This window comes from Myxine glutinosa, chromosome 14, assembly GCF_964187855.1.
Source record: "Myxine glutinosa chromosome 14, kmMyxGlut1.1, whole genome shotgun sequence".
In the NCBI taxonomy this organism is placed as follows: Eukaryota; Metazoa; Chordata; class Myxini; order Myxiniformes; family Myxinidae; genus Myxine; species Myxine glutinosa.
The window spans coordinates 80,101,257-80,127,825 of NC_136274.1; the positions used below are offsets into that span (position 1 = coordinate 80,101,257).

Sequence of the window (26,569 nt, forward strand, 5' to 3'; positions counted from 1 at the left end):
GGGGCCACTCCGGCCGCCGTACGACGGGCCCTTCCGGGTCCTGCGACGGGGCGACAAGTCTTTCATCGTCGACTTCGGCGGCCGGCCGGACCGGATTTCTGTGGACCGCCTCAAACCGGCGCACATGGACGTCGACCGACCACCACGGTTGGCCCTTCCTCCGCGGCGAGGCCGCCCCCCGTCCACAGTTCCCCCCGCTCGACCACCCACCACCACGTCGGACCCCTCCCCACGACCCTCCAGGGGTCGCTTCGGCCGGGTCATCCGGACCCCCCTTAAATTGACCTTGCCGGTGCAGGTCGATTCTGGAGGGGCGTGTGTAGCGGTTACCGCTGGATGCACACAATCGCCTTGCACCGGCCAGAACACGGCCAGACGCGCCTCTCCCGGGCATGCCCGGACTCACTGTTCCCGGGCACGCCCGAACCTCCCGGGCACGCCCGGTCTCGTCTTTCCCGGGCTCGCCCAGAGCGTCCGGGCATGCCCGCTATCGCCTTTCCAGGGCTCGCCCAGAGCGTCCGGGCATGCCCGCTATCGCCTTTCCAGGGCTCGCCCAGAGCGTCCGGGCATGCCCGCTATCGCCTTTCCAGGGCTCGCCCAGAGCGTCCGGGCATGCCCGCTATCGCCTTTCCAGTGCTCGTCCAGAGCGCCCGGGCACGCCCAGCCTCGACTTGCCAGGCCGCAGCCAGACTCGCCTTTCCAAGGCTCGCCCTTGATACCCGGGCATGCCCGGTATAGCTTTTGCCGGGCAAACTTCCCGACATAAATGTGTATATATATTGTTGCCCGATAAACGGGCTTGTCAGAATACCTGAGCTGTTTTGTTTCAATAAAGCAACTCGGACGAATTCCGTCTTTGGTCGCGTCAATTCTTTCGACTCGCGTTGGAGCGCAAGTTCCTTCAATGTCTCCTAATGTCCTTGTATTACAAGGAAGTAAGTTGTAACAAGTTGTAACAGGTAAAAGTACACGGACGTCTCCTAATATCCTTTAACTCAGGTAAACACTATAATATATGCTGTCTTTGTCCTACATGTCATTTATGTAAAGCGTAAATGTAAATAAAGGTTTTAAAAATAATTATTTCGATAACATGTTTTATAAATCTTTTTGAATGTTGAGTTAATTAGGGATGTCATCGTTTTTTTACATTTGTGTTCAAGAGTGCGAAAGGTACCGGTGACGTCACATATATATATAATTATGGTCATTACATGATGCATAGCATGACCTTTTTGAAGCTCACCAATGAGTAATCACTTAATCGTGTTACTCAAACATCCCCTTTTATACCGCAAACCTGGGAAGATTGTGGGTTTTGCAAATTAACGCGCAGCGGTTAACCATTCAAGTTACTTCATCGACGGACCAATAGGAAGCACGCAAACTCTACGTCATTGCGTCATCACGGCCTCTGACGGTGGTGACGGCACGACGTGCCGCCCGTCCACTCTGTTGCACGGCGTTCGTGGTTGGAAAAGGCGTGGCGGCCGGTACCGGTACGTGGAGGTGGAGGTCTCACCTCAGGCAGAAGGGAGCCGGGAGTCAGGTGGTGGGGACTGTCGAGGCCGCGCTCGCTCCTCCCGGCAAAATGGCGCTCAATGGCTGCCTCACGCTGTGGCAAGAGCTGGACGAGGAGTACAAGGGGCTGCAGGTCCGTGTCATGTGATTACTCAGGGTCAAGTTACGTGTGGTCACCCTGATCTACGGTTACCATTGCTTTGATTTCCGTTGTTCGCTTTCTGCCCCTTCCATGTTTTTACGATCCGTCTCCATCACTCTTTCCCATCCTCCCCTCAAGCTTCCGAATACGAATGGGCGGGGTGTCGACAGCTATTAATTTATTTACGCTTCCATTGTGCATTGTTTTATTGTGGAGGGGGCGTGGTCGCTACTTCGTACTCGACTTGTCGCTGATCGTTGCGGTTTCCTTGTGTTAAATATCCGACTGTATCTGTTGCTTATTATCCAATCATCACATGTGGAGCTCGTTTCGAACTTTCACCACTTTCGTCGCTCTTGGACCCACTGTCCAATATTATTTTTGGATGACCTTCATTGCTTTAAATTTCCTTCTGGACGGTGCGTCGCCACGGGTCGTGTTCAGTGACCAATCGGCTAGCTAGCGCTTGCCAAGCCAGGCGTTCCGTATCGACGGTGTCCAACGGAGTGCTTGCTTGAGTGCTTAAGCCACTTGGCGAGCGCTCCGCAAAAAACCTGGTAACTGAACTGTGAACACACCCCAGGTCTCTCTCGGCCTCCAACCATTCTCTTGTGGTCTCGTACCCAGCATATTGCTCTTGTCGGTGTATCTTTGTCCTTCACGCGCAACACGTGACGAATCCGTGTTCATCTCCTAATTTTGATCTCTTCGATGATGTTTTTTTCCTCACTGTTAAACTCGCAACCTCTTTCTTATGAGCCTTCCCAATCGAGAGGTGTATTGGTAACTGCCCTACTGTTTGCAATAAGTCATACTGTGCATTTACTAATACTAGGGCATGCCCGTACTATATATATATCTAAAATTATATCCCCCCCCTCTATTTACATGAAATGGTTTGGTCCAAAGCGAACGGCTTGCGAGTACGGTGACAATCCCCCCCCCTCTATTTACATGAAATGGTTTGGTCCAAAGCGAACGGCTTGCGATACGTTCGGCACACGTGATAACTCGCTGCTCTCTGATTGGTTGAATCGTTTTTTGGACATAGCTCGGTAACTACTTGTCCGATTAATATGAAACCTTGAAAAGGCACATCCTCGGGTCCCCAGCAATATACCTGGCAAGTTTCAAGTATATCGGACCCGTGGTTGTCGAGAAACAGCGGTCACAGACATACAGACATACAGAGATTACTGGAATTATAGATAGACTAGGGCATGCCCGTACTATATATATATATCTAAAATTATATCCCCCCCCCCTCTATTGACATGAAATGGTTTGGTCCAAAGCGAACGGCTTGCGAGTACGGTGACAATCCCCCCCCTCTATTTACATGAAATGGTTTGGTCCAAAGCGAACGGCTTGCGAGTACGGTGACAATCCCCCCCCCTCTATTTACATGAAATGGTTTGGTCCAAAGCGAACGGCTTGCGGAGTTTGGTAAAGAAATCGCCATAGCGTGCACAAACGCGCAGGAAAGCGAAAGAATCGCAAATTAGTTTTAATTAGTTTTAAAACATAGTTTAACGCCAACATAGTTTGCCAACGTGAAATAAATGAATACGCTCTCAAATGTGCCGTCCGAGGCAGAGTCTGTTCGGCACGTTCGGCACACGTGATAGCTCGCTGCTCTCTGATTGGTTGAATCGTTTTTTGGACATAGCTCGGTAACTACTTGTCCGATTAATATGAAACCTTGAAAAGGCACATCCTCGGGTCCCCAGCAATATACCTGGCAAGTTTAAAGTATATCGGACCCGTGGTTGTCGAGAAACAGCGGTCACAGACAAACAAACAAACACACACACAGACACACACACACACACACACAGAGATTGCTGGAATTATAGATAGATGACGAGAGCTTTATTGACGAGGAACCTTGATGCAGGTGGAGGATCTTTGGCACGGCTCGGCCGGTTCAAACCTCAGACCTCCCTGACTCGAGGCGGACGCTCTAACCATTACGATCCAGCGAGATTCAACTTTTGGATTATGTTTCTAACTTTGTCATAGTTATTTGGTTGTTTTGTTGGGTTTAGATATGGTTAAGAAGTGTCCTTGTAACACCCAAGACGAATATTACTTGGATGTTCCTGCAGTGCATCGTGACTGACGGATACAAAATTGTCACACCGTGACGTCATCGGTCTTTCCAACGTGACACAAGGTCAAAAAAGGACGTGACTTTGGGTTTAATCCACCACGTGACATCCAATTGTGATACCAGTGAAAGTGCAATCTATCTGATCCTGTATTTTTATTTTGTGAATGCTGATTTCACATGACACACACACACACATGAGTGACCTTCCCCTTCCTCTCTTTTACCCTACTTTACCTTAAGGAGGCGCACCGACAGTACAAGCAAAAGCTCCAAGAAGTGACAGAACTCCAGACATCCTGTTCAGCGTCGATTAGATGCCAGAAACAGAAGCTTCAGGAGCTGTGGGTGCATCTCCGCCAGTAAGATGTGGGGGGGAGGGAGGGTGAAGGTTTGTAGGTGCAGGGATTGTGATAGCGCAGGGATGCTGGGGTCTGAAGGTGTGGGGGGGGGGGGAATGTGAACAAACATTGACATCCATATGACAGATTAGCCGAGATCACGACGTTGTATTATTTCCATGCATTTGATTATATTTTTGAGAATATACCTGGCTTATCCTCAAAATACTTGGCAGGTATCAAACCAAGGCGTCGGCTGAGGAGCTGGCCACCGTCAACACCTTGCAACAGAGCATTAAGGAGAGGCAGGCGGTGTTTTTCGACATGGACGCCTTTTTACCCCAAAAGAACAGGTGCGACTCGGTCCCGGATCACGGCTTTTGGAGTTCTATCCGGCAGCGTCCCGATTGTCCGCCCCCATTGTAGCACATTCTCTTGTACCCACCTTGCACGAGCTCTTACAGTCGAATTTCTTGCAGCACCTTTAGCTGTTACGTGAGTAGTATTGCCGTGCACATTGTAAGCTGCCATGTTTCTAATTGTCCTCACCAGAGCAGACCCGATGGTGTCGTTACTGTCCTGATTTGTTTATCTTAGCATCCCCTACTCTTATCGTCGTTAACATGAGATTGATAGGATTTCTCCTGATTGTTTTCACTGCTAACAGAAATGTGCCACGTAGGATAGAATCTGTGCCTTGTCGGATCCAATCATAGATTGCCTTTTAAGATCCAATTGTGACGGCCTGCTCCCGCCCCATCGTCCCCATCCAGCTTGTACCTCGGCTTGGTTCTCGGAAGTATCAATGTGACGCTGCTCAGCAGACAGGCGAAGTGAGTATTGTTTTTGGTAATTACTTTGCCGCCCCCTTATCGTAGGTGTTTGTCACCGTCATCCACGATGTCCTCAACCTTTACCTTTGTCCTAATTGATGCGCAATTTCCAGAAAGCTTTCCCGTGTTGGAACTGGAGTATTTTTGCTTTACCTTCCATTTCCCCTTTTTATGCCTGGTGTTGGCTTAGCGGTTAGGGTGCGGCTTGGGATCCTAGGATCCTGGGTTTGAATCCCGGTCCATCACGGAATTAACATCAGGGGGGTTGACTCAACCTGAGGTCGGCAAATCGAGTACCCGTTCACTGGTAATTCCCTGTGTGTCGCAAGAGGCGACCAACAGGGTTAACGGCAGGAAGAGCATCCGGCCATAAAACATTGCTTCAAAAAGGGGACCACGGTGCCCGAAAAAGGCCAACCCCCGCCTTGCGGGGGAAAATGGCCTCTACAGGCGGTTCTTCCATTTCCCTTTTCCGAGTGTGGGTTTTGTTTGCTTTTCCAGGTTTGCCTACAAAGATGAATATGAGAAATTCAAGCTGTACCTGACGATCATCCTCGTTGTGACCTCTTTTGCGTGCTCCTTCCTTGTCAGTTACAGGTTTGTTGGACCAATGACGCACAGTCAGCTGTTGTGTTTGACAAGTGTCATGGCTTAACTACTTTGTGTATCGCCACCCCCTCCCCCCCACCCTCTCATTCACTGAATTTGTGTTCAGTAGGGTACACACTTTTATAGGTTAAAATGAGGAGTTCTGCGAGATCTCTCGATTTCTGGTGTTTTTAGATGGTTTCTTTCAACCGAGAAAAAGATAAACCGATTTGAAGGTTTTCAAATCCAGTGATAAAAAAAACTTTGAGCTCCTCATATGGGCAGGTGAGGGGAGTACAACAATAAACCCTCGTAATGGCCGCTAGATACATCTACATACTTCAAATCTTAGGGAGGTTTTGAAGAATATTAAAAAGACAGGAAGAGAGGTGGAGTGGGGGTCAATTGAAGTTTGACCAACTTTTTTTTTCCATGAACCAAACTTTGGGTGGCTAATTGGATGGAAATTAGTGGGTGATGAGCCTCAATGTTGAAGGTATTTTTTGGCTACATCTGAAATGCTCAAATATCTTTTTGAAATTTTGATTTCTAAGGGTTCACTTTAAGCAGTTAAAAGAATGGAATCATACAGAAGTGGTGCACTTCCCTACTAGTTAAATAGTCTAGGTTTGATTCTCGACCTGACTATAGACTCGGATTGGTGTTTTCCAGGCAGCGCGTTGCATCACAAGGCTGTCCCTTTGGATGAACGTTGAGCCAGGTGTGGACATTAAGCCAGGTGTCCCATCTCGTAGCATTAGTCGGTTGGCTTTAAGATTCCACGGTGTCTTTTTGCGAAGAGTGGGCGAATTGTCGCCGGCACGCTGGCCTAATTACAAATTCCTGCCTTGGCTACCACTGGGAAGGCAAAGGCAAACTACCCAGTGTAATCCTTGCTGTGAGGCTGCTCTTGCATCATCGAAGCTGCCTTTTTGGGTAGAACATCATGGAGAGAGGTGTCTTTCACAGTTTGTAGTTTGTGAGAGATCTTAAGTTAATATCACTTTGTACTAAGTCGCATCCTAAATTTATTGATAACAACAACACAAAAAAAGTTATTTATAGGGCTGCTTCTGATTAACCCTGTGAATTCAAATTCACGTATTTGTGAATCCCCAAATCCCCAAAGAGGGATTTTAGTCATCTTGCACTACTCACAATAAGTTAGGGATATTGTGGGAGTGAGTTAATTTTTTTATAGGGGTTATAGGTTTTATAGGTTTTATAGGTTTTATAGGGGTTATAGGTTTTATAGGTTTTATAGGTTTTATAGGGGTTTTATAGGGTTAGGGTATTGAAATCAAGAATGCTGTGTTTTTTCACTCATTAATAACCATAGAATTAGGACCAACAACTTTTTTCAACATAATTAATACACAAAATCAACCACACCGAAGAACCTGCCGATATCCCTAACTTATTGTGAGTAGTGTACTATAATTCACCAAATGTCTGTCGGTCTGTCTGTCTGTCTGTCCATATTTTCCCAGGTACTGCAAAAACGACTGAACCGATCCCAAGGAAATTTTGGGTGGGTAATCCTGGGACCACCTGGAGTAAAATCCGCTATATTGTTTTCCAATTTTTTTTCACATTTTTCCAATTTTCCAGTTTTTCCAAACACGATGGAATAATATTTACCGATTATGAACAGTGATGTGGCTTTTATTGAAATTCTACAAATACTGTTTAGATTTTGATGATTTGCATGTGATATGATTTAACGGATGTTTATATAAATCGTTTAAAATAAAAATAAAAGTCTTCAATTTCTGATAGTTTGCCTTTTCCTTTGGGCCTCCCAATTGAAGCCTCGCCCATAGGGCGGGTAGCGTTGCTAGTGCTTCCTAATTCACAGATAGCATTTTCCTTCCCACCCCAAGTTGCTCCAAGTCTAAAGACAATAAGGCAACCAAAAGGTGTGGACTCGTGTCGCATGTAGATCGACATAGAGACTGTCTCCATCTCCCGAAGATTAGACTACAAGCCATTATGACTGCTGAGGACGATGAACGTTCTCGATAGTATGTTGAGAGAAGTATGGTAACTGCAGTGGGAAAATGAGGCGAAGCGGTGTTTCAGGTGTGAGCCCTTTAATGCTGATGCAAACGGACTACCGCCATTGTAACGACTATGGGCATGATGGAGGAGGGTGGGCATGATGGAGGAGGGTGGGCATGATGGAGGAGGGTGGGCATGATGGAGGAGGGTGGGCATGATGGAGGAGGGTGGGCATGATGGAGGAGGGTGGGCATGATGGAGGAGGGTGGGCATGATGGAGGAGGGTGGGCATGATGGAGGAGGGTGGGCATGATGGAGGAGGGTGGGCATGATGATGGAGGAGGGTGGGCATGATGGAGGAGGGTGGGCATGATGGAGGAGGGTGGGCATGATGGAGGAGGGTGGGCATGATGGAGGAGGGTGGGCATGATGGAGGAGGGTGGGCATGATGGAGGAGGGTGGCCATGATGGAGGAGGGTGGCCATGATAGAGGAGGGTGGGCGTGTGCACTAGTCTTTGAGCTGTCGAGCCAGGATTCAAATCTCGGCCCCAATGTAAACTGTTACCCTGGCAGGGCACCGTGTCTGTGTGTGCCGTCTTTTGGAATGATGTTCATGTGGAGGACTTGTCTGCCAGCACGAGTTGTTGGTGGTCATTGAATATCCCATGGTGTCTTTTGTGAAGAGTAGGCGAGTTATTACCAGCACCCTGAACAAATTGCAAATTCCTCCCCGAAGCCCCTTTTGTGAAACGCCAAGCCTGGCCAGCCGGGTCATGAAAGACTGGGATCAAATACGTTCTCTCACTTATTATATCCATACAAGGTGGGATTAATTGAGACCATTAATGTGGTAACGGTAGCGGTGGTGGTGTGTGTGGTGGAGGTCAGACAAATGCATCGACTAAAGCGACGGTAAAGACTGTAAATACAGGCAGCCAATAAATGTCGAGAGTAAACGTTTAATTGCTTAATCGTCCTCTCGTTTTCCAAAACTCAAATGTTCGCCAAAATGTCTTTCAGAAGCTTTGGAAATTATCAAAACATTTGGAAGTAAAATGTGACGTGCTCAATTTGTCGCAAATCCGAATGCAATGGTGTTGTTGGAGGTAGTGGTTTGCTGATCAATGCTTGGGACAATTTATTGAAGGCAGGATGAGGTTGTAGTGCCCTTGTGGTAGTAGTTTTCCACTGCATTTTGCACTTGTTGCTGATGAAATTGGTTGCTGATGAAATTGGTTGTGTGCAGGGTGACGGATGAAATTTTCAACTTTCTGCTCGTTTGGTACTACTGTACCCTCACAATCCGTGAGAGTATACTAATCACCAATGGCTCACGGTAGGCCATTTTACCTCCCTCCCCCCTTTACTAAACCTTGCCAATTCTGGAAACATCTACGCCTCCCCATCCCCCACCACAGCGCCTCACCACCCCCCACCACAGCCCCTCCACACCCCCCACCACAGCCCCTCCCCACCCCCACCACAGCCCCTCCCCATCCCCACCACAGCCCCTCCCCATCCCCACCACAGCCCCTCCCCATCCCCACCACAACCCCCCCTCCCCACCCCCACCACAGCCCCTCCCCACTCCACCCCCACCACAGCCCCCCCCCTACCCCCACCACAGCCCCTCCCCATCCCCACCACAGCTCCTCCCCATCCCCACCACAGCCCCTCCCCATCCCCACCACAGCCCCTCCCCATCCCCACCACAGCCCCTCCCCATCCCCACCACAGCGCCTCTCCACCCCCACCACAGCCCCTCCCCATCCCCACCACAGCCCCTCCCCATCCCCACCACAGCCCCTCCCCATCCCCACCACAACCCCCCCTCCCCACCCCCACCACAGCCCCTCCCCACTCCACCCCCACCACAGCCCCCCCCTACCCCCACCACAGCCCCTCCCCATCCCCACCACAACCCCCCCTCCCCACCCCCACCACAGCCCCTCCCCACTCCACCCCCACCACAGCCCCCCCCTACCCCCACCACAGCCCCTCCCCATCCCCACCACAGCTCCTCCCCATCCCCACCACAGCCCCTCCCCATCCCCACCACAGCCCCTCCCCATCCCCACCACAGCCCCTCCCCATCCCCACCACAGCGCCTCTCCACCCCCACCACAGCCCCTCCCCATCCCCACCACAGCCCCTCCCCATCCCCACCACAGCCCCTCCCCATCCCCACCACAACCCCCCCTCCCCACCCCCACCACAGCCCCTCCCCACTCCACCCCCACCACAGCCCCCCCCTACCCCCACCACAGCCCCTCCCCATCCCCACCACAGCTCCTCTCCATCCCCACCACAGCCCCTCCCCATCCCCACCACAGCCCCTCCCCATCCCCACCACAGCCCCTCCCCATCCCCACCACAGCCCCTCCCCATCCCCACCACAGCCCCTCCCCATCCCCACCACAGCCCCTCCCCATCCCCACCACAGCGCCTCTCCACCCCCACCACAGCCCCTCCCCATCCCCACCACAGCCCCTCCCCATCCCCACCACAGCCCCTCCCCATCCCCACCACAGCCCCTCCCCACTCCACCCCCACCACAGCTCCCCCACCCCCACCACAACTCCCCCACCCCCACCACAGCCCCTCCCCACCTCCACAGCCCCTCTTTCTCAGTTGTTCTGCTATGTTTGTGTGTGACTTCCTTCTTCGTTCTGCCTTCCAACGTTTCTCACCCTCTCCATCAAATATGTTTATCTACGTTTAGCTTTATTTATCATCGTAATTCAACCTGCATGGCCAAGAGGCTCAGTGGCAAATATGTATCTGACTGTGCCTTCTTCTGGCTGACATTTATAGTTTCACTTTCTCTGTACTTCAGGATAAAAGGCTGGTGGGTAACGCATCACTATGTATCGACATTTCTCTCTGGAGTCATGCTGACATGGTAAGCATTATCGGCATGGGGAATGGGTCGATGGCGAAATGGGGGCGGTGTGTGGTGATGGGGGATTAAAAAATACATTTCCAGAAAAGCCGGGCTAGCTATTGCCAGCCAAGCACTGGGTAAAGGGCAAGCACGATGACCTGGCCATGGGACGATGCGATATGTCAGCTGCCGTATCGGCGTGACCTCGTCTGCCAGGAGGAGTTGCCACGATGTGTATTATGCATCGTGTGTGAAATTTGTTTATTTTTGATTGTGAGCTCGGATGTAAACACTACGCCAGTATCGAGCTCGTTACCGCGTTCCGTTTACACGATACCCTTGAAACCCTCCCGGATTTCTTTCGACTTGCCTCTCTTCTGCAGGCCAGATGGAGAAATGTACCAGATATTCCGCAGTCAGTTTCTTTACTTTTCTTTGTATCAAAGTGAGTTGAGGATTGGGATTCTTTTTTAGATTTCATTTCCAATGTGTTCGTTTTTCATAGAGAAACTAATATATGTATTGTTGACATGTTTTCATTTTGTGTTCGTAACAGGCTTTGTGCAATTTCTTCAATATTACTACCAGAGCGGCTGCCTGTACCGGCTGAGGGCTCTCGGAGAAAGGCACAATATGGATCTCACTGTTGGTCCGTTGTTTCTTTCTCTCATACCATGACGTGTTTTTCCACTGTCGTCACTGCCTCACGCTCATCACATTTCTCCATGCTCCTCGCCCCCACTCCCGGTTCTGGCATGTCCCTCGCCCCCACTCCCGATTCTGAAGTGGCCTCACCCCCACCCTTGGTTCTGGTGAACGCCTCGCTCCATCCATCCCTGGTTTTGACTCGCCCCGCGCCGTCTCCCCCCATCCCCAGTTCTGGCTCGCCCTTTGCCCTCCCCCCCCCCATCCCCGGTTTTGCCCTCGCTCTCCATCCCCAGCTCTGGCTTGCCCTTCGCCACCCTCCCCCCCCATCCTCAGTTCTAGCTCGCCCCTCGCCTCCCCATCCCTGGTTTTGGATCGCTCCTCCCATCCCCAGTTCTGGCTCTCCCCTCGCCTCCAATCCCTGGTTTTGGCTTGCCCCTCGCCCCCTCCCCTCTTCCCCAGTTCTGGCGCGCCCTTTGTCCCCCATCTCTGGTTCTGGTACGGCCCTTCCACCCCCATCCCCCTCCCCACCGCTGTTTCGCCACACTCCTCACCCTTTCTGTTTTTGTGCTCTCCTCATTGCTGTGCTATGTTGTGCCCCTCATTATACTATGCTCGGCTCAATTGTATTGATTAATGTCCTTCATGGTTTATGCAATAGCTTGCTCAACCTGTATTTGTGAAAGTTATTCTTTTGTAATATTTCTACTGTTAGTGCAGCTTACTGCAGAGAAGGCAGAGATACCATCATGCAGTCTTTTACTTGATATCGATTTATTTTTGTTTGTCTTTTCTAAATCCCGAAGTATTATACATGGTGGAACGTGATCTGGAATTCCTCCAATTTAGATTCCTCCAATTTAGATTGGAATGCAAAAAATCCATTACAACACAGCACATGTGTTTGTTCAAATTGCACGTTGACCCTCTCCTCATTTTGCAAGAGTATCACACAAGTTTCATGCGATCTGACAATTGAAAAATGAGGTGTGAGAAAGGAATGTTGTGTTAATTGTCTGCAGTCGGCTATGCAAAGGATAGGAAGTGTAATATAAATGAACAGATGTTTGAACAGGCAGTTTGTCCCATTTAGTCAAAACGATTGTGAAAGATCAACTAAGGTCACCAGAATTGTCGCTCTTTCAAGTGAATACAGCAAGAACAAAGACTTGGCCTCTTCCTTTTTGAATGATTCTTTGTGGACAACGTGAGTTGTTTCCAGTCTGTGCTACCAGTTCAGAATTTGATCAGATGACGCTGCTCTTTCTTGCAGTGTCGGTGATCATTGGTGGAGTTTTATTGAGGCAGGTCTTTGTACCGAGCAAAAAAACGTGCTGATTCATGCCTTCCTTAAAACTTGGTGATCTACATTGGAGGAATTCCCCAAAGACTTCCATACATGTGTTCCACATACTCCCTCTCTCTCTCCTCCTCATCCCCTTATTCCCAACCTCCTTTTTGTTTCCTACCCACATACTCCTCTTTCTTTGTCCCCTTCTTCCCAACTTCATTTTTGTCTCTTACTCTTCCTTTTCTCTTAGATTTTCACCTCTGCTATTCAATTTAGGCCTAGCCTTCTGATGCCATCCTCGCATGCTTAAAATGTAGATAGCACCACATAGTACAGAAAAGCAGGAGTTCATAAAATAAGTTTTGCAGTTGCTGCAGATTCCACTTGTTCCACTTGTCCACAAGGCACGTTATGTTTTTGTCCTTGATCTCGACTTGTAGTCCAATGATCTGGCTTTACTGACCTGGTCTGTAGGCCGTAACCTGTACACATGGTGTAAGCGGTTCCGATATCACAGAGTTATTCTCATGCTGTTCATCTTGTGCTTTCCCCTTGATATGTTCAAAGAGGGTTTCCAGTCATGGATGTGGCGAGGGCTCACTTTTCTGCTACCCTTCATCTTTGCCGACCATGTGAGATTAGTCGATTGTCGACATTGTATTGAGTGAGAACATCTTGCGTTTCACACAGTTGTGCAATAAATGCAATGATTATCGAATGTTCGTTTGTGTGTGCACGTGTTTGCTAGTTCTGGCAGTTGCATAACGCCATCACGCTCTTCAAGCTGGCAAGGCACCCTTTCTGCAAGGAGTGGCAGGTAAGGGCCACGCTCAATACCATGACCACCACCATTTATATCCATCCTTGGTGGGACAAATTGAGATGGGCAGCTTTGTGATTTTTGCATGATAAATGTGGGATACTTGTTTATTTGCTCCACATGGACTACACACAGATGACTCTTTTTTATTAAATTAATTATTTTATTTAATAAATAATGAAATTATTATTTATTACCTCCACCACCAAAGGTGGATGGAGGTTATGTTTTCACCCCTGTTTGTCTGTCTGTTTGTGATCAAAATATTTTAAAAAGTTGTGGACGGATTCAGACGAAATTTGGCAGCAACGTAGCGTATGTGACAAGGACGAGATGATTAGATTTTGGTGGAGATCCGGATCCGGCTACTAGAATTTAAAGTGATTCTTCACCATTGGGAGATAGGGCCAATCAGGTGGAGGTATGCTCTCTACTGAGTGTCGTTATATATATATATATATATACACACACACACACACAGTTATATCAGTTATATATATTAATCAGTTATATATAATCAGTTATATCAGTATAATATTATATATATTATATAATATTATATATTAGTACAATATTATAGTATAATCAGGTATAGTAATCAGTTATATATATTATATATATATATACACAACCCCCCTGGCGTTAATTCAGCGGTCAATCGCTGAATTAACGCCAGGGGGGTTGACTCAGCCTGTCATCCTTCCGAGGTCGGCTAATTGAGTACCAGTTCACTGGTAATTCCCTGCTTGTCGTTAAAAGGCGGCAAAAAGGGTTGGCGTCAGGAAGGGCATCTGGCCGTAAAACATTGCTTCAAAAAGGGGACCGAAAAACAACAACAACCACAGTTCCCGAAAAAGGCCAACCCCCGCTTGCGGGGAAAAATGGCCTCTAAAGGTGGTTTTACACACACAACAACATGCATTTTAAAGGCCATTTTCCCTACTAGAGCGGGGGTTAGCCTTGCGGTCCCCATGACAATCTTCTCCATTTTGCCCTATTTTCTGCATCTCTCATTTTTAACCCCCTTGCCCGCATTTTTTCTTCCACCATCTTTAGCCAAGTCTTTCTCGGTCTTCCCCGTCCTCTACTTCCTACTACATTCATTTCCATCACTCTTCTCAACCAGTCACTTTCATCCTTCCTCAACACATGACCAAACCACCTCAACCTGTTCCTCTTCACAGCATCAATCACAGGCTCTATTCCCATCATCTTTTGCAATTCATCATTTGTCTTCCTCTCTCTCAACGATACTCCGCACATCCGTCGAACCATTCGCATTTCCACCCTTTCCAACCTTCGTTGCTGTTCTACGTTCATTACCTATGTCTCGCTCCCATAAATCATAACACTTCTCACACATGCAGCATACACCTTTCCCTTCAGCTTCAACGACACTCCCCTCATCATCAGCATGCCACTCAGTTCCCAAAACTTCTTCCATGCACATCTCACTCTAGCAACCGTTGCCGAGTCTGATCCACCTTCTCCATTCAGCATGTCTCCGAGGTAGCAAAATGTTTTCACACCTTCCAGCTTCACGCCGTCTCCAAGATCCAACTCAACATTTCCTCCATCTGCAGCTCACTCTGTGCACACCTTACACTTGAATGTAGCTGCCACACTGGTTAACGACCTGTAATAATTAACAAAAAACACCTTTATGGTCATAACTTGAATAATTTTCTTCCGATTTTCTCGATGTTGAGTTTTATGGATATATTGTAGATGGGGACACATTTTGTTAATTTCCACTATATCCCTAAATGTTGAATGAAGGTCAAGGTCGGATGGCTGGCCGAAACCAATATTGCAATCGTTGGATCGCAGGCATGGCCTACCCATGGTGATCGCTTTGTGATCGCAGATACCTTCTTTTTGTTGAAAATGTCGATTCATTTTATGTGCAGAATATACAATATTACCTCACCAGTACTTTGAGCCATACGTTGCCCCGTGGTGTGTGCAGGTCTTCGTCTTGGCCGTTACTTTCCTCGTGCTCTTTCTGGGGAATATCCTTACAACACTGAGAGTTGTGCAACAGAAGGTGCAGAGAAAAACGGAGAGCAAATCAAAGATGCGGTGATTGCCTGAAACTCACCCCAAAATCGTTGTGGGTGGGGGAGTGCATGGTGTAAGGGTCGCTCTGACCAGAAATTTGGGATGGACAGATCAAGATACTGTATATTTTGAAGGTCAGATCTTGTATTTAAAACAAAAACAAAAAAACGCTGCTGCCCTTTTTGTCTACACCAGGTTGTGCTGTAGATCAGGAAGTGCATTTAGTTATGTTGTTACTTTCACTTCCCCTTTGAGCTGCAATGCAAATCCAACATTGATCAGGAAAAGGCAAAAAAAAAAAAATTCTCTTCTCGTCACAAAACTATAAGCAATACTTTAAGTAAAATAAATATTCAAACAAAACTGATTTGTTTGTTTTGTTTGAACCATGACTGGGTCACAATGTACTGGCGCAAACACCATTGTTTTGACATTTGTAAATTGAACCAAAAAAAACTTTGCTTTGTAAGCAGTTGTTGAGACAGTTGTACACCATTGATATGCAACACCTTGGACAGGATAATTTCCTGGAGGCCTTCATTGGTTTTTGGGGAAACAGTAGCATTTGAAGCAGGATTTCTGCATTTCAAGTAAAATGAACAAAGTTCATTGTCTGACATCAAAACACCTCATCAATCATTTCGACCCAAACGTATTGCATTGCCATTATTAAACACATGCCCCATCTTTGCTGTGATTGGCACGTGCTATTTACCAAGGAAGTTTTTCACAACAATAATCCCAAATCCTTAAAATAATTTATTATTAAGCAAGGAAAGCCCTCCAAAAATCATAATAATAAAGCTAATTGGCCTGCGTGTGGTTCGTACCTGAGTTTATGATGATGCGGTCCCAGGTTTAAATCCAACAAATTGATTTGTTCAATCTATCCTGATATCCTTGTCATTCCCATAAAGTACATGGCTTCTCCTGTGCTTGTCCTACTCGTGAAATGTACAAGCGGTTGAGGTTCCATGAGCCTGGGAGCACGAGAAAAATGAAAATATACTTAACTCGAGTGTAAATAGAACACTACCCCACGCATTCTTGAGGAAAAGGACGTGTGAAATGTCTTTTCAGCTCTTGCTTTGCGTTTCTGAGCACGACCTGTATTAGCTTTGCCCATGAACTTTGAATAAACAGGCACGATGGCGACCATCCAAAGCCGATTGGTTAAACGGAACAGTTCAGAACTTAACCTTCGGCCGGCTCTTCTTGGAGAAATGGACAATTTTTGAACAATCTAAGAGAAAAAGATGAACGAAGAAATATATCTTTTGAACGATGTTAGCTCTGTGGTTGCATCGCTTGGCACTGCCATTTTTGTCTGAATATTGCTATCACTCCACCCGCAGGGCACGCGTCAAGTTTGATTGGTCAAGACGGCGTAACATTTTGCCCAAAGGCTGCTAAACTGAGGGTTTTTGTAAGTGCAAACACGGAGATTTGTGTTCTACGGTGATCAAATATATAATTAGATTGAAATAAAATGAAAGTTTTAAAGGATATAGAAAAACAAATGAACAAACATTGAATTGGACGTTTAGCGCTGTTGATGCGCCCTCTTTCGCACCACTTTATTTAACACATTAAATTAGTTATTCGTTCCTGTTGTATTTGTCCTTTATGATGTCCCTAAAAACGAAGTTTCCTGTTTGTAATCGTTTTCAATTCCGTTTGGCTGCCAGACTGACCGAAGCAATTACTTTACTGCAAGTAAATAATGAGATGAGACTCTGCACAATTTGCCAAATTTGGAGCCAAAGTACTGCGGAGCTGCAGATTCGTGTTCCGATTCGTATCCTACAGTATTAAAAATATGTAATTAAATTGTAATTCAAAACGTATCCAAAGACCGACCCTTAAGGAGAAGTATATGAGCTCCGAATATTAATTTATTTTTTTACACTTCTGAATTCAAGCGTCAACAGCTTAAAAGTTAGATATAAACTACCTTAACAGCCCCAATTAATCCAACCTTCTTTTAGGATCAGCTCAGGAGAAAGTTCGACCCATCTTTCAGGAATGAGCTGGTCAGGCCTGTTTGACTGGAGCCGATTTGAATAGCAGTTTGTAATTTGTTTGGAGTGCTGGCGATAATCACTCTTCGTAAAAGTGACCGGTGATCTTCAACATATCCAACCTCTAATGCGAGCAGATGAGACAACCGGCTTAACATCCATGTGAGAGGCGGTGCATTTGTGATGCAACGCCCTTCGTCACGAAGCACTTCATAGTGGCGTCGGGAAATCTGATGCAGACGATGGCTCACAGGTAAACGCACTACCTCTGCATTGCCCCGTAGGACATGCATGTGCATATAGATAAAGTGTACCTGACTGCCTATTACTGCTTCTATTGCACAGGTCATGTTGGTTGCTTTCCAAATCATCAGCAAAAACATCTGGTGAAGAACGTGCCGGTTTAGGAGGGAGATCATTGCAAAATGCTCTGCGCGATGGTCGTAGTGTTAAAATATATACATTTCCCTACCTGAACCAAACTTTACTGTATTTATAACCAATGTCCGAACAACCATAACAGATTCTTGCGAATAATTGCTAAAGAATGTTTTAGCTCAAGAACGCTCGAGCTGAACACAACAGTTGTTTTTCCTGTACCAGGTGTATGGAACCTGCTCCCAAAGAAGAAGCGTATTTTGAAAATCTTTAACTTCAGTGGCCTAATAGAACCAAGATGGCGATTGTCCCATTTTAGCAGATACGGTGGTTCAATAATTACACCAGGTCTTTGCAATAAGAAAAATCACAAGGTTCACACCTGTACATCTTCACACCCTACAAATGAGAACATTTGTAATGGGAAAAATGTAACCAACCTTGCTGCTTTAGGATCAGGCCTAATCAGCTCCACAGGAAGTCCAGGGATGCTGGAGCCCCTTTTAGCCATACCAATGTCTTTCTTCGCTGTTTCTTTCCCACGTTTTGTAACTCTTCAACTCGAACGTCAACCGCCGATGATACATGTCACACATGCTGGTATACTCTGATCTGGAGAGTCTTCTACATGGTCCGATGACCACACTTGCTGCAATGGGATGAAATTCCCCCACAAGGATGACACCATGTTGAGAAGTTCCCATCTCTAGCTGGAAAACCTCCGCGGAAGCTAAAGTAAGGTGCAAGTTCGCTGACGGAAAGGCCGTCGCCGAGCTCGTAGACCAAGTTTCGCTGCCTCACGGAAGATGTCCTCTATGTTCTCATGGAATTTGGCTGAACATTCCAGGTAGATGTGTGCTTGAATCTTTTGTGCTGCTTGTTCACCCTGTGGTGTCATGGGCAAATGAATAGTCACATTTAGCCTTGTCAAAATGCCAGAGAAAACAGATGATTACGGTATGTATACAGTGTCTCGATAAAATGTATTTTACAGACTTTATATATTGAAAACTATTTGTATCGAATGTTTTTTTTATCAACCTGCACAAAGAGGAGCGATGATCAATGTGTGGGGAAACAATTGGTTACATAAACCAGTTGATGATCGTGCAAATTATCTCCCGGAACGTTGTGTATATGTTGCACTGCACCATCAGGTATGCACACTCGCCTCTAAGCTGTCCAGCCTGGGTTCGAATCCTGACCCGGCTATAAACTGCCAACCTGGTGTTTCACAGGCAGAATGATTCAACAATGTGTGCCGTCCCTCAGATGGACGTTGAACGGGTGTTCCGTCGACCAACATTCGTTGGTGGACGTTAAATATACCATGGTGTCCAGCAGAGGGCATTGCCCAGCTAATGATGCTGCCCCGCAGTCTTGTGCTGCATGGGAACGAAGAAGACTGCACCATCAGCTTCAAACTTTGTTACGGATTCTCAAAAATAGTTAATCCTGTTGGTGGAGAGGTTGCAAATTTGAGCCTCCACCTTATTTGCACCTCACACATATTCTCGGATGTCCAATTCCACTTCAAAATCAGCTTGCAGTGCTCAAATGACAACAGAGCTGCCACCATCTTGTCATTCTGCAATGGCTTATGGGTACCAGCTGACTGACGTGCAATCGTTCCATCACAAGCTCACGTCATCTGTTAGGTAGTTATGTGTAACACTCAACATCACCTCTGTCTCTGCTATTTAATTAATATTTTCTGAAATATTAGTCTGTGTATGTTTTATTGAGACGCTATTAACATGGATGGCGTCATTTCACAATAAAAATGATAAACATTCTACATATATAATAGTCAGTCGGGTTTCTTGAAGAACCTGCTCCAAAAGGACTTTCCTCGGCCAACCCCACGAGGTGGGTATAATTGTGGCCTTTACCGACTCATCATCATCATAAGCTCAAGTTGGCCATAGCCAGATGAATTCCCACTGGGATTAGTCAGTATCTACCCCAAATGGGTGGACCATGCAGGACATTGATGTACCTTGTAGTACGTGAGTGGATCTTTTCCTTGCTCCTTCAGTCTCCGCAAATGTATCTTGTCCATCCTCAGATCGGTTTTGCAGCCGATGAGCAATATGGGTGTTCCACGGCAGAAATGGGACACCTCGGGGCTCCACTGCGGTTCGTTTAGCGTTGAAAGAAAATCGGAGGGTTGGGAAAATAAAGAAAAAGTTCGCCGTTTAGTTTTGTGAAGGTAATTTATTTCATTGTACTACTACATTTGTTATTACAGTAAAAATATTCTGTTTGGTGAATTTGGATATTTAATACAAAAAGTGATTTGGTTGTTCATAATATCTTGGTTTTGTATCTCTCCTTTGACCTAAGTTTAACGCATCTAAAGTTGTTCGTACCACTCTTACTGTTTCTCTTACCTCCATCTACCTATCTGTGCCCTTGGCACATCCAAGTGATTCCATCTGACATGTGTGATCAGTTTTGGCAAAATAAGTTGTATGTAATCACTAGAGGCATCTGCCCCCTTTGGAAGCAGTCTAGTGGGAGTGGAGGGAAGAGGGAGTAATTGTGGGAGTATATTTTGTGCTGTGGCTAATGATTTCCCCTGTCTAGTCTGCAGCAGGGGTCAGTAAACCACTTGAACTGTGTCACATGTACAGGCGAAAATCATAAGTCATCTCGTCTCCCCCACCTAGGGGTCAGGTCAGGTATGGGAGCATGCGCCGGAGCAGCGTGTCACCGCATCCACTTTCCGACGGTACTCCAAGGGCCTCCGTCTGGCCATCCCCCAGGCTAATGCCTGGCCCATCCCTATCTCCTTGAGATGCCGATCAACCTGTTGCAACCACGAGGCACACGGTCGGCCTGTTGGCCTCCTCCACTCATGAGGCTCCCTTGCTGAGAGTATTTGGTGAGTTGGATTAGCGTCCAGAAAACAAGCCACATGTCCATACAGCCGCAGCTGACACTCACGGACCATACAGGAAACAAATCTCATCCGAGTCTCTCTCAGAAACCGCTCGTTGGACACAAAGTCCGACCAGCGATAGCCAAGGATTCTCCGAAGGGACTTGGTTCCGAGGGAGTTAAGTCTCATTCTCTGGCCCTTGGTAAGGGTCCAAGTCTCGCATCCATAGAGCAAGACTGGAAGCATCAAGGACTTAAAGACTGTCTTTTGTCCTCCTGCATAGATACCAACAGTGCCACACCCCATGATCCAGTGAATCCTCTTATCAACCTCTGGCTATTGTGAGCCAGAGGACATCTATCAACCTCTGGCTTACAACATGTGGAGACATGAATAACACTGCCAAGGTAAGTGAATCTCTTCATGACCTCAACATCTTCGCCACAAACAGGCACAGACAAGACAGCAGCATCCAAGATATCATTGAAAGCCTGGATCTTGGTTTTGACCCAGGAAATCCGTAATCCCAGCGGCTCCGCCTCCTCATTCAGTGCCTGGAGGGCCCCCGCAAGGATATCCAGCGTCTCTGCAAAGGTGACTGCATTGTCTAGGAAATCAAGGTCAGAGATCTTGACACTCCCAAACGATGCACCACAGCCTGACCTCTCCAACATCCTCCCCAGAATCCAGTCCATACAAGTGCTAAAGAGTGTGGGAGCCAGTACACACCACTGCCGAACTCCAGTAACAACTGGAAATAAGTTGGAGATGGAGCCACCACACCTCACAGCACTCTCAGTACGAAAGTATAGTTCTGATATCAGATTGATCAGTGTTGGTGGCACCCCACGAAGACCAAGAATCCTCCAGAGGGTATCCCGATTCACCGAATCGAACGCTTTGCGGAGTTCCACATATGCTTCAAGAAGCCCCTGGCGAAACACTCACTTGCGTTCGGTGAGGACCCGAAGCGCAAGAATACGGTCAATCGTTGACCTCTTTGGTGTAAAGCCCGACTGCTCTGGTCGCTGGTGCTCCAGCAGATGGCGGCGAACCCTCTCAAGAATGGTCCAAGCAAAGACCTTGCCCGGCACCAAGAGTAGCGTCACCCCTTGGTAGTTGTTGCAGTCCTGGTGATCACCCTTCCCTTTCCAGAGGAGGACAACAAAGCCCCTCTTCCAGTCAGTTGGGATGATGCCTGTGCTCCAAACAGGGCACAGAACTGCATGCAGCAACTCAAGTACAGCATTTCCACCGGCCTTGAGAAGCTCAGCGTGGATGCCACAAATACCAGAAGCTTTGCCCCCTTTCAGCCGGTTCACCGCCGCCTGTGTTTCCACAAGTGAAGGCGGTTCACAGTTAATTGGGGGGTCAAAATTTGGGATAGCAACACCCTTGATATCCAACTCAACAGCCAGTGGGTCAGCTTGGTACAGCCGCTCAAAGTAACCGGCCCAGCGGACTTTCACTTCAGACTCCCTATCCCCCCGCCCCACTTTCCATCATGTTAATGGTATGGCCATACTGTAGTACAACAATTCAATTAAGGTATACAACAGGTACATTAAACACACATGTGACAAGCAATGATACAGCCTGATAAACAAACTCGGTGCTGTCCATGCCATCAAATTTTGTATGTGGCAGCAAAATAGATATTTTTCAAGTTGTGCTGACACCTCAACGAGAGGCCAAGGCTTCAGCCACACTGTGTTCGTCCTTGAAGGCCTTTCTTTGCTTTTCGAATATGGTGCTCACACATCAAACCCCCCTCCTCCACCCAAACCCCCTCCCCCCCCCCCCTCCCGTGGAATACACATGTGTAGACATATTATTTTACATTCATTTAATGATATTTTTGTAATGTTCATGTAATGCAAGGGACACACTATTTGCCAATATGTACAGATGCCATGGAGTACAGATGCCATCCCCAAATCCAGGCCAACTGCTTGTGGCCAGTATTTTGTCCCTCTTTCTCTTGATCAAAATAATTTTCTCCCTGACTCTTCAATCATGCTCTTCTCTCTACTCTTTGAAAGTGGCGAGGCCTTGCCTATTCGTGTTATACCCTATTCCTATACCTGATCTTTTCTCCTCTCCTATCCACTCACACTTTTCCACATTCACACTGTCTGCCAGCATTTCCTGTCTGCCTACATGTTCCTTGTCTTATCAGCCCATGCAGTTCCTATATGTCCAGTCTGTATGTTCCTACATCTACAGACTGTTAGTTCACTCCCAATTTCAACATCCTCCAGGTATGTCAATTTCCTGTTAATTCGACATGTCAACATCACCTTTTTGGCATTCAGCTCGTTGGCAACAAAATTGTTGTTGTTAGCAACAATTGCCCAACAAACATGCACAAAAATAAGAAAAAGGTCAATCATAACTTCCGGGTATAAATGTATACCTGGTGTTGGCCTAATGGTTAGGGTGGCAGACTTGGGATCCGAAGGTCCTGAATTCGAATCCCGTTCAGCTGTTAAATTAATACCAGGTGGGGTTGACTCAGCCGGTCATTCTTCCGAGGTCGGCAAAATGGGTACCAGGGCACTGGGTCCTCTCTCAAGGAGGTTGGTGACAGGATTTGCACTCCGGCTGCCATAAAAACCCCTCGTTCCGTAGCACACACAGTGGTGTGTGTCAGAATGGTGCTGGGGAGTTGTCTTCCAAGGAAGCGACACGCTGATCCAGTGTATGCTCCTATATATATATATATATATATACAGTCACGTGAAAAAGTAAGTACACCCCATGTAAGTTTTGACTTTTTCAACATATTTCAACATACAGCTATTTGATCTTCATTTCAGCAATATTGATTGATAAAGGTGATATAATATAACAAATATCATGAAACATTTACATTTTGTAGTCCATTGTATAATTTAAATAAACATAAATGCAAATTTCGCATGTGGAAAAAGTAAGTACACCCTTCGCTCTAATAGAGCGCCCCCTTTGGCAGAAACAACCTCAAGTAGGCGTTTCTTATAACTGTCTACCAGTCTCTGACATCGACTGGGAGAAATTTTTGCCCACTCCTCCATGCAGAATTCTTTCAGCTGTGCGATGTTTGAGGGGTTTCTTGCATTCACAGCTCGTTACAAATCCCCCCACAACATCTCTATGGGATTTAGATCCGGGCTTTGACTTGGCCATTCCAGAACCCTCCATTTCTTTCTTTTCAGCCATTCCTTGGTGGATTTACTGGTATGTTTAGGGTCATTGTCATGTTGCAAGGTCCACCTTCAGTTGAGCTTCAACTTTCCAACAGATGGCCTCACATTATCCTCAAGCACCCTCTGGTACAATGAAGAATTCATAGTGGATTCTATGATGGTGAGATGCCCAGGCCCTGATGCAGCAAAGCTGCCCCAAACCATAATATTTCCACCACCATGCTTTACAGATGGTATCAGGTTCTTGTGGTCAAATGCTGTCTTTGGTTTTCGCCAAACATGTCTACTGGTACTGTGGCCGAATAGCTCTACCTTCGACTCATCTGTCCAGAGCACATTGTTCCAGAAGTGCTGGTCTTTGCTGAGGTGTTCATTGGCAAACTTTAGTCTTGCCCTGATGTTCTTTCTGGACAGCAAAGGTTTCCTCCTGGCACACCTCCCATGTAGATCAAATTTGTGCAGCCTCTTTCTAATGGTAGACTCGTGCACTTTGACATCAACAGTGGCAAGAGCTACCTGTAGGTCCCGTGATGATATTCTGGGGTTCTTAGAGACTTCTTTCAACGTCTTGCAGTTTGCTCTCTGGCTGAACTTGCTGAGCCGGCCTTGCCTGAACAAGTTGGCAGTTGTTTGGAATCTTCTCCACTTGTCGATGATCTTCCGGACAGTCGAATGATTGATTTCAAATTGTTTTAAATCCCTTCCCAGACTCGTAGGCATCTATAACCTTCTTCTGAAGGCCTCAGAGAGCTCTTTTGATCTAGGCATGGTGACGCCGCACACTTCAACAACAAAGAGCAAACCAAACTAAATGTCTGAGGTTTAAATAAGACAGGTTCCTCCAAGATCCTCTCTAACAATGTACTAATCATTTGCACCTGAGCTGGTGCACCTGATTCTAATTTTAGGTATTTGAAGTAGTGATAAATGTCGGGGTGTACTTACTTTTTCCACATGCGAAATTTGCATTTATGTTTATTTAAATTATACAATGGACTACAAAATGTAAATGTTTCATGATATTTGTTATATTATATCACCTTCATCTATCAATATTGTTGATATGAAGATCAAATAGCTGTATGTTGAAATATGTTGAAAAAGTCAAAACTTTACATGGGGTGTACTTACCTTTTCACGTGACTGTATATATATATATATATATATATATATATATATTTTTTTTCGCTTAACATTGGCTTGATGGTTTTGTCAGCCTCTCACTGCGTCAGCGTCCTGCCAGAGTATATCTTTTTAATACCAGGTCCATTAGGATCGCTATACCAAATTATGTTTATGTGAAGCCAAAATATCCCCCCTGACCCCCATAAATGTGCGAGAGTAAACAGATAGACGTCTTTTTTTTTTCTTTTTTTGGGGGATACAAGATCGAGGCTCGTGAAAAAGCAAACATTAATCACACAAAAAGGAGTGGAGGAGCGGCAGACAAGATGGGGAGAGAGGGGGAAGGACACAAACACAACATTTGAGAGCAGGGACAACGGGAGAAATGTGGGAGGGGGAGGGCTTTGGGGGAGGTGGGAGAGGTATAAAACATATGAACACCAAGGACTTCAAGGAAAGAAGTTGGAATTTCAAAAAAAAAAAGAAAAAAGAAGTATCTGGGGTGAATTCACGGGGGTAGAAACGATCAAGGTTTTGGATGGGGGAAGATAAGAGAGATGGTGGTGAACAGCTGTTTTAAAGACCTGGAGGGAGGAGTGGGATTGAAGGGAGTGGGGGAGTTTGTTCCAGAGGCAGGAGAAAAGAATAAAAGAGTGAAGGTGAGCAGAGACTCTTGATTTTGGCAGTTTCACCAGAAGAGGGTTTCTGGCAGTTCTTGTGCGACCTGAAGGAATATTGGGGGGACAGAGCACAGAGAGAGCTGGGGGAGCAAGGCCGGAGAGGAGTCGGAAGAACACAAAGACCACCAACCTGCCTGCGGTGAGTGCGTGAAAGGCCCTCGGAGTTAACTTCATCGCAGGAGATTCCAATGATTCTGAAAGCTTTGGTTTCAACAGCGTGAAGCCGAGCTAGGTGTGAGGCAGGAGCACCAGCCCAGAGGGGGGAACAGTATTCCATTGAGCTGCAGATGAAAGCCTTGTATGTGGTGAGGAGCTCAGGTGTGCCAAGGAAGGACTTCGCACGATGGAGGATGCTCAGTCGGCGACTGGCTTTGGAGGCCAGCTTGGAAATATGGTTTTCCCAAGAAAGATCATGGCAGATAGTGAGACCCAAAAGCTTGAGCGACAGAACTTCTTGGAGAGGATTGTTGAGAAAGTAGATGGGAGGGTTTTCCAGTCGGTCCTTTCAGAGAGACATTGTGAGAGTGTTCGATTTGTCAGGATTGAAAGACATGTTCCACTTGTTTGACCAGTCTGATTTTTTTTCCAGGTCTGCAGAGAGTGAGGAGGCTGCAGACTGCCGATCTGAGGGATGAGGAATGGAGCGGCAGATAGTGGAGTCATCAGCAAAGAGATAGAGAGGATTTTCCAGAGAGTTGGAGAGATCATTGATGAAGACCAGAAACAGCACAGGGCCCAGAACACTACCTTGGGGAACTCCAGCCAGAACAGGAAGGGGAGACGAGAGAAATCCATTCAGGGCCACATGTTGCCTTCGGCCAGAGAGGAAGTGGAGATGGATACCATAGGAGGAGAGTTTGGTGAGCAGAGCTGGGTGCCAGACCGTATTTGAAGGCACGTGATATGTCAAGTGAGACAGCTCTGATTTCCTGTTTGGCATTGAGGACCTCCATCCATTGTTGAGACAGCAGAAGCAACATGTCCAGAGTAGAATGACCTGGTCTAAATACAAATTGATGATCAGAGATCAAGCCATTGGAAGGATTTGATATCCG

The 26,569-nt window shown here is 46.8% G+C and overlaps 2 protein-coding genes across 3 annotated transcripts in view; one reads left to right on the forward strand and one right to left on the reverse strand.

Annotated features, from left to right (window-relative positions):
- Positions 1-1,362: 1,362 nt before the first annotated feature.
- Positions 1,363-15,605, forward strand: LOC137439956 (transmembrane protein 120B). Of its 2 annotated transcripts, XM_068136254.2 has the most exons (12): positions 1,397-1,654; positions 4,017-4,135; positions 4,351-4,467; positions 4,888-4,947; positions 5,449-5,544; positions 8,784-8,873; positions 10,374-10,439; positions 10,805-10,866; positions 10,978-11,070; positions 12,925-12,989; positions 13,106-13,174; positions 15,147-15,605. In XM_068136254.2, the coding sequence occupies exons 1-12, from the start codon at positions 1,592-1,594 to the stop codon at positions 15,261-15,263; spliced, it is 1,017 nt and encodes a 338-aa protein (XP_067992355.1). In that variant the 5' UTR covers positions 1,397-1,591; the 3' UTR covers positions 15,264-15,605. The 2 variants fall into 2 exon arrangements, with proteins under 2 accessions (XP_067992356.1, XP_067992355.1); XM_068136255.2 differs by lacking the exons at positions 10,805-10,866; positions 12,925-12,989 and having other exon boundaries at positions 1,363-1,654.
- Positions 15,606-15,758: 153 nt separating this feature from the next.
- RHOF (ras homolog family member F, filopodia associated) overlaps positions 15,759-26,569 on the reverse strand; it is a 36,352-nt gene continuing 25,541 nt past the window's right edge. Inside the window, exons 4-5 of the mRNA XM_068136256.2 lie at positions 19,637-19,771; positions 15,759-18,523 (exon numbers count right to left, since the gene is read on the reverse strand). Of these exons, the coding sequence (XP_067992357.1) occupies positions 18,368-18,523; positions 19,637-19,771 (291 nt within the window). The 3' untranslated portion in view covers positions 15,759-18,367. The remainder of the gene's footprint in view (positions 18,524-19,636; positions 19,772-26,569) is intronic.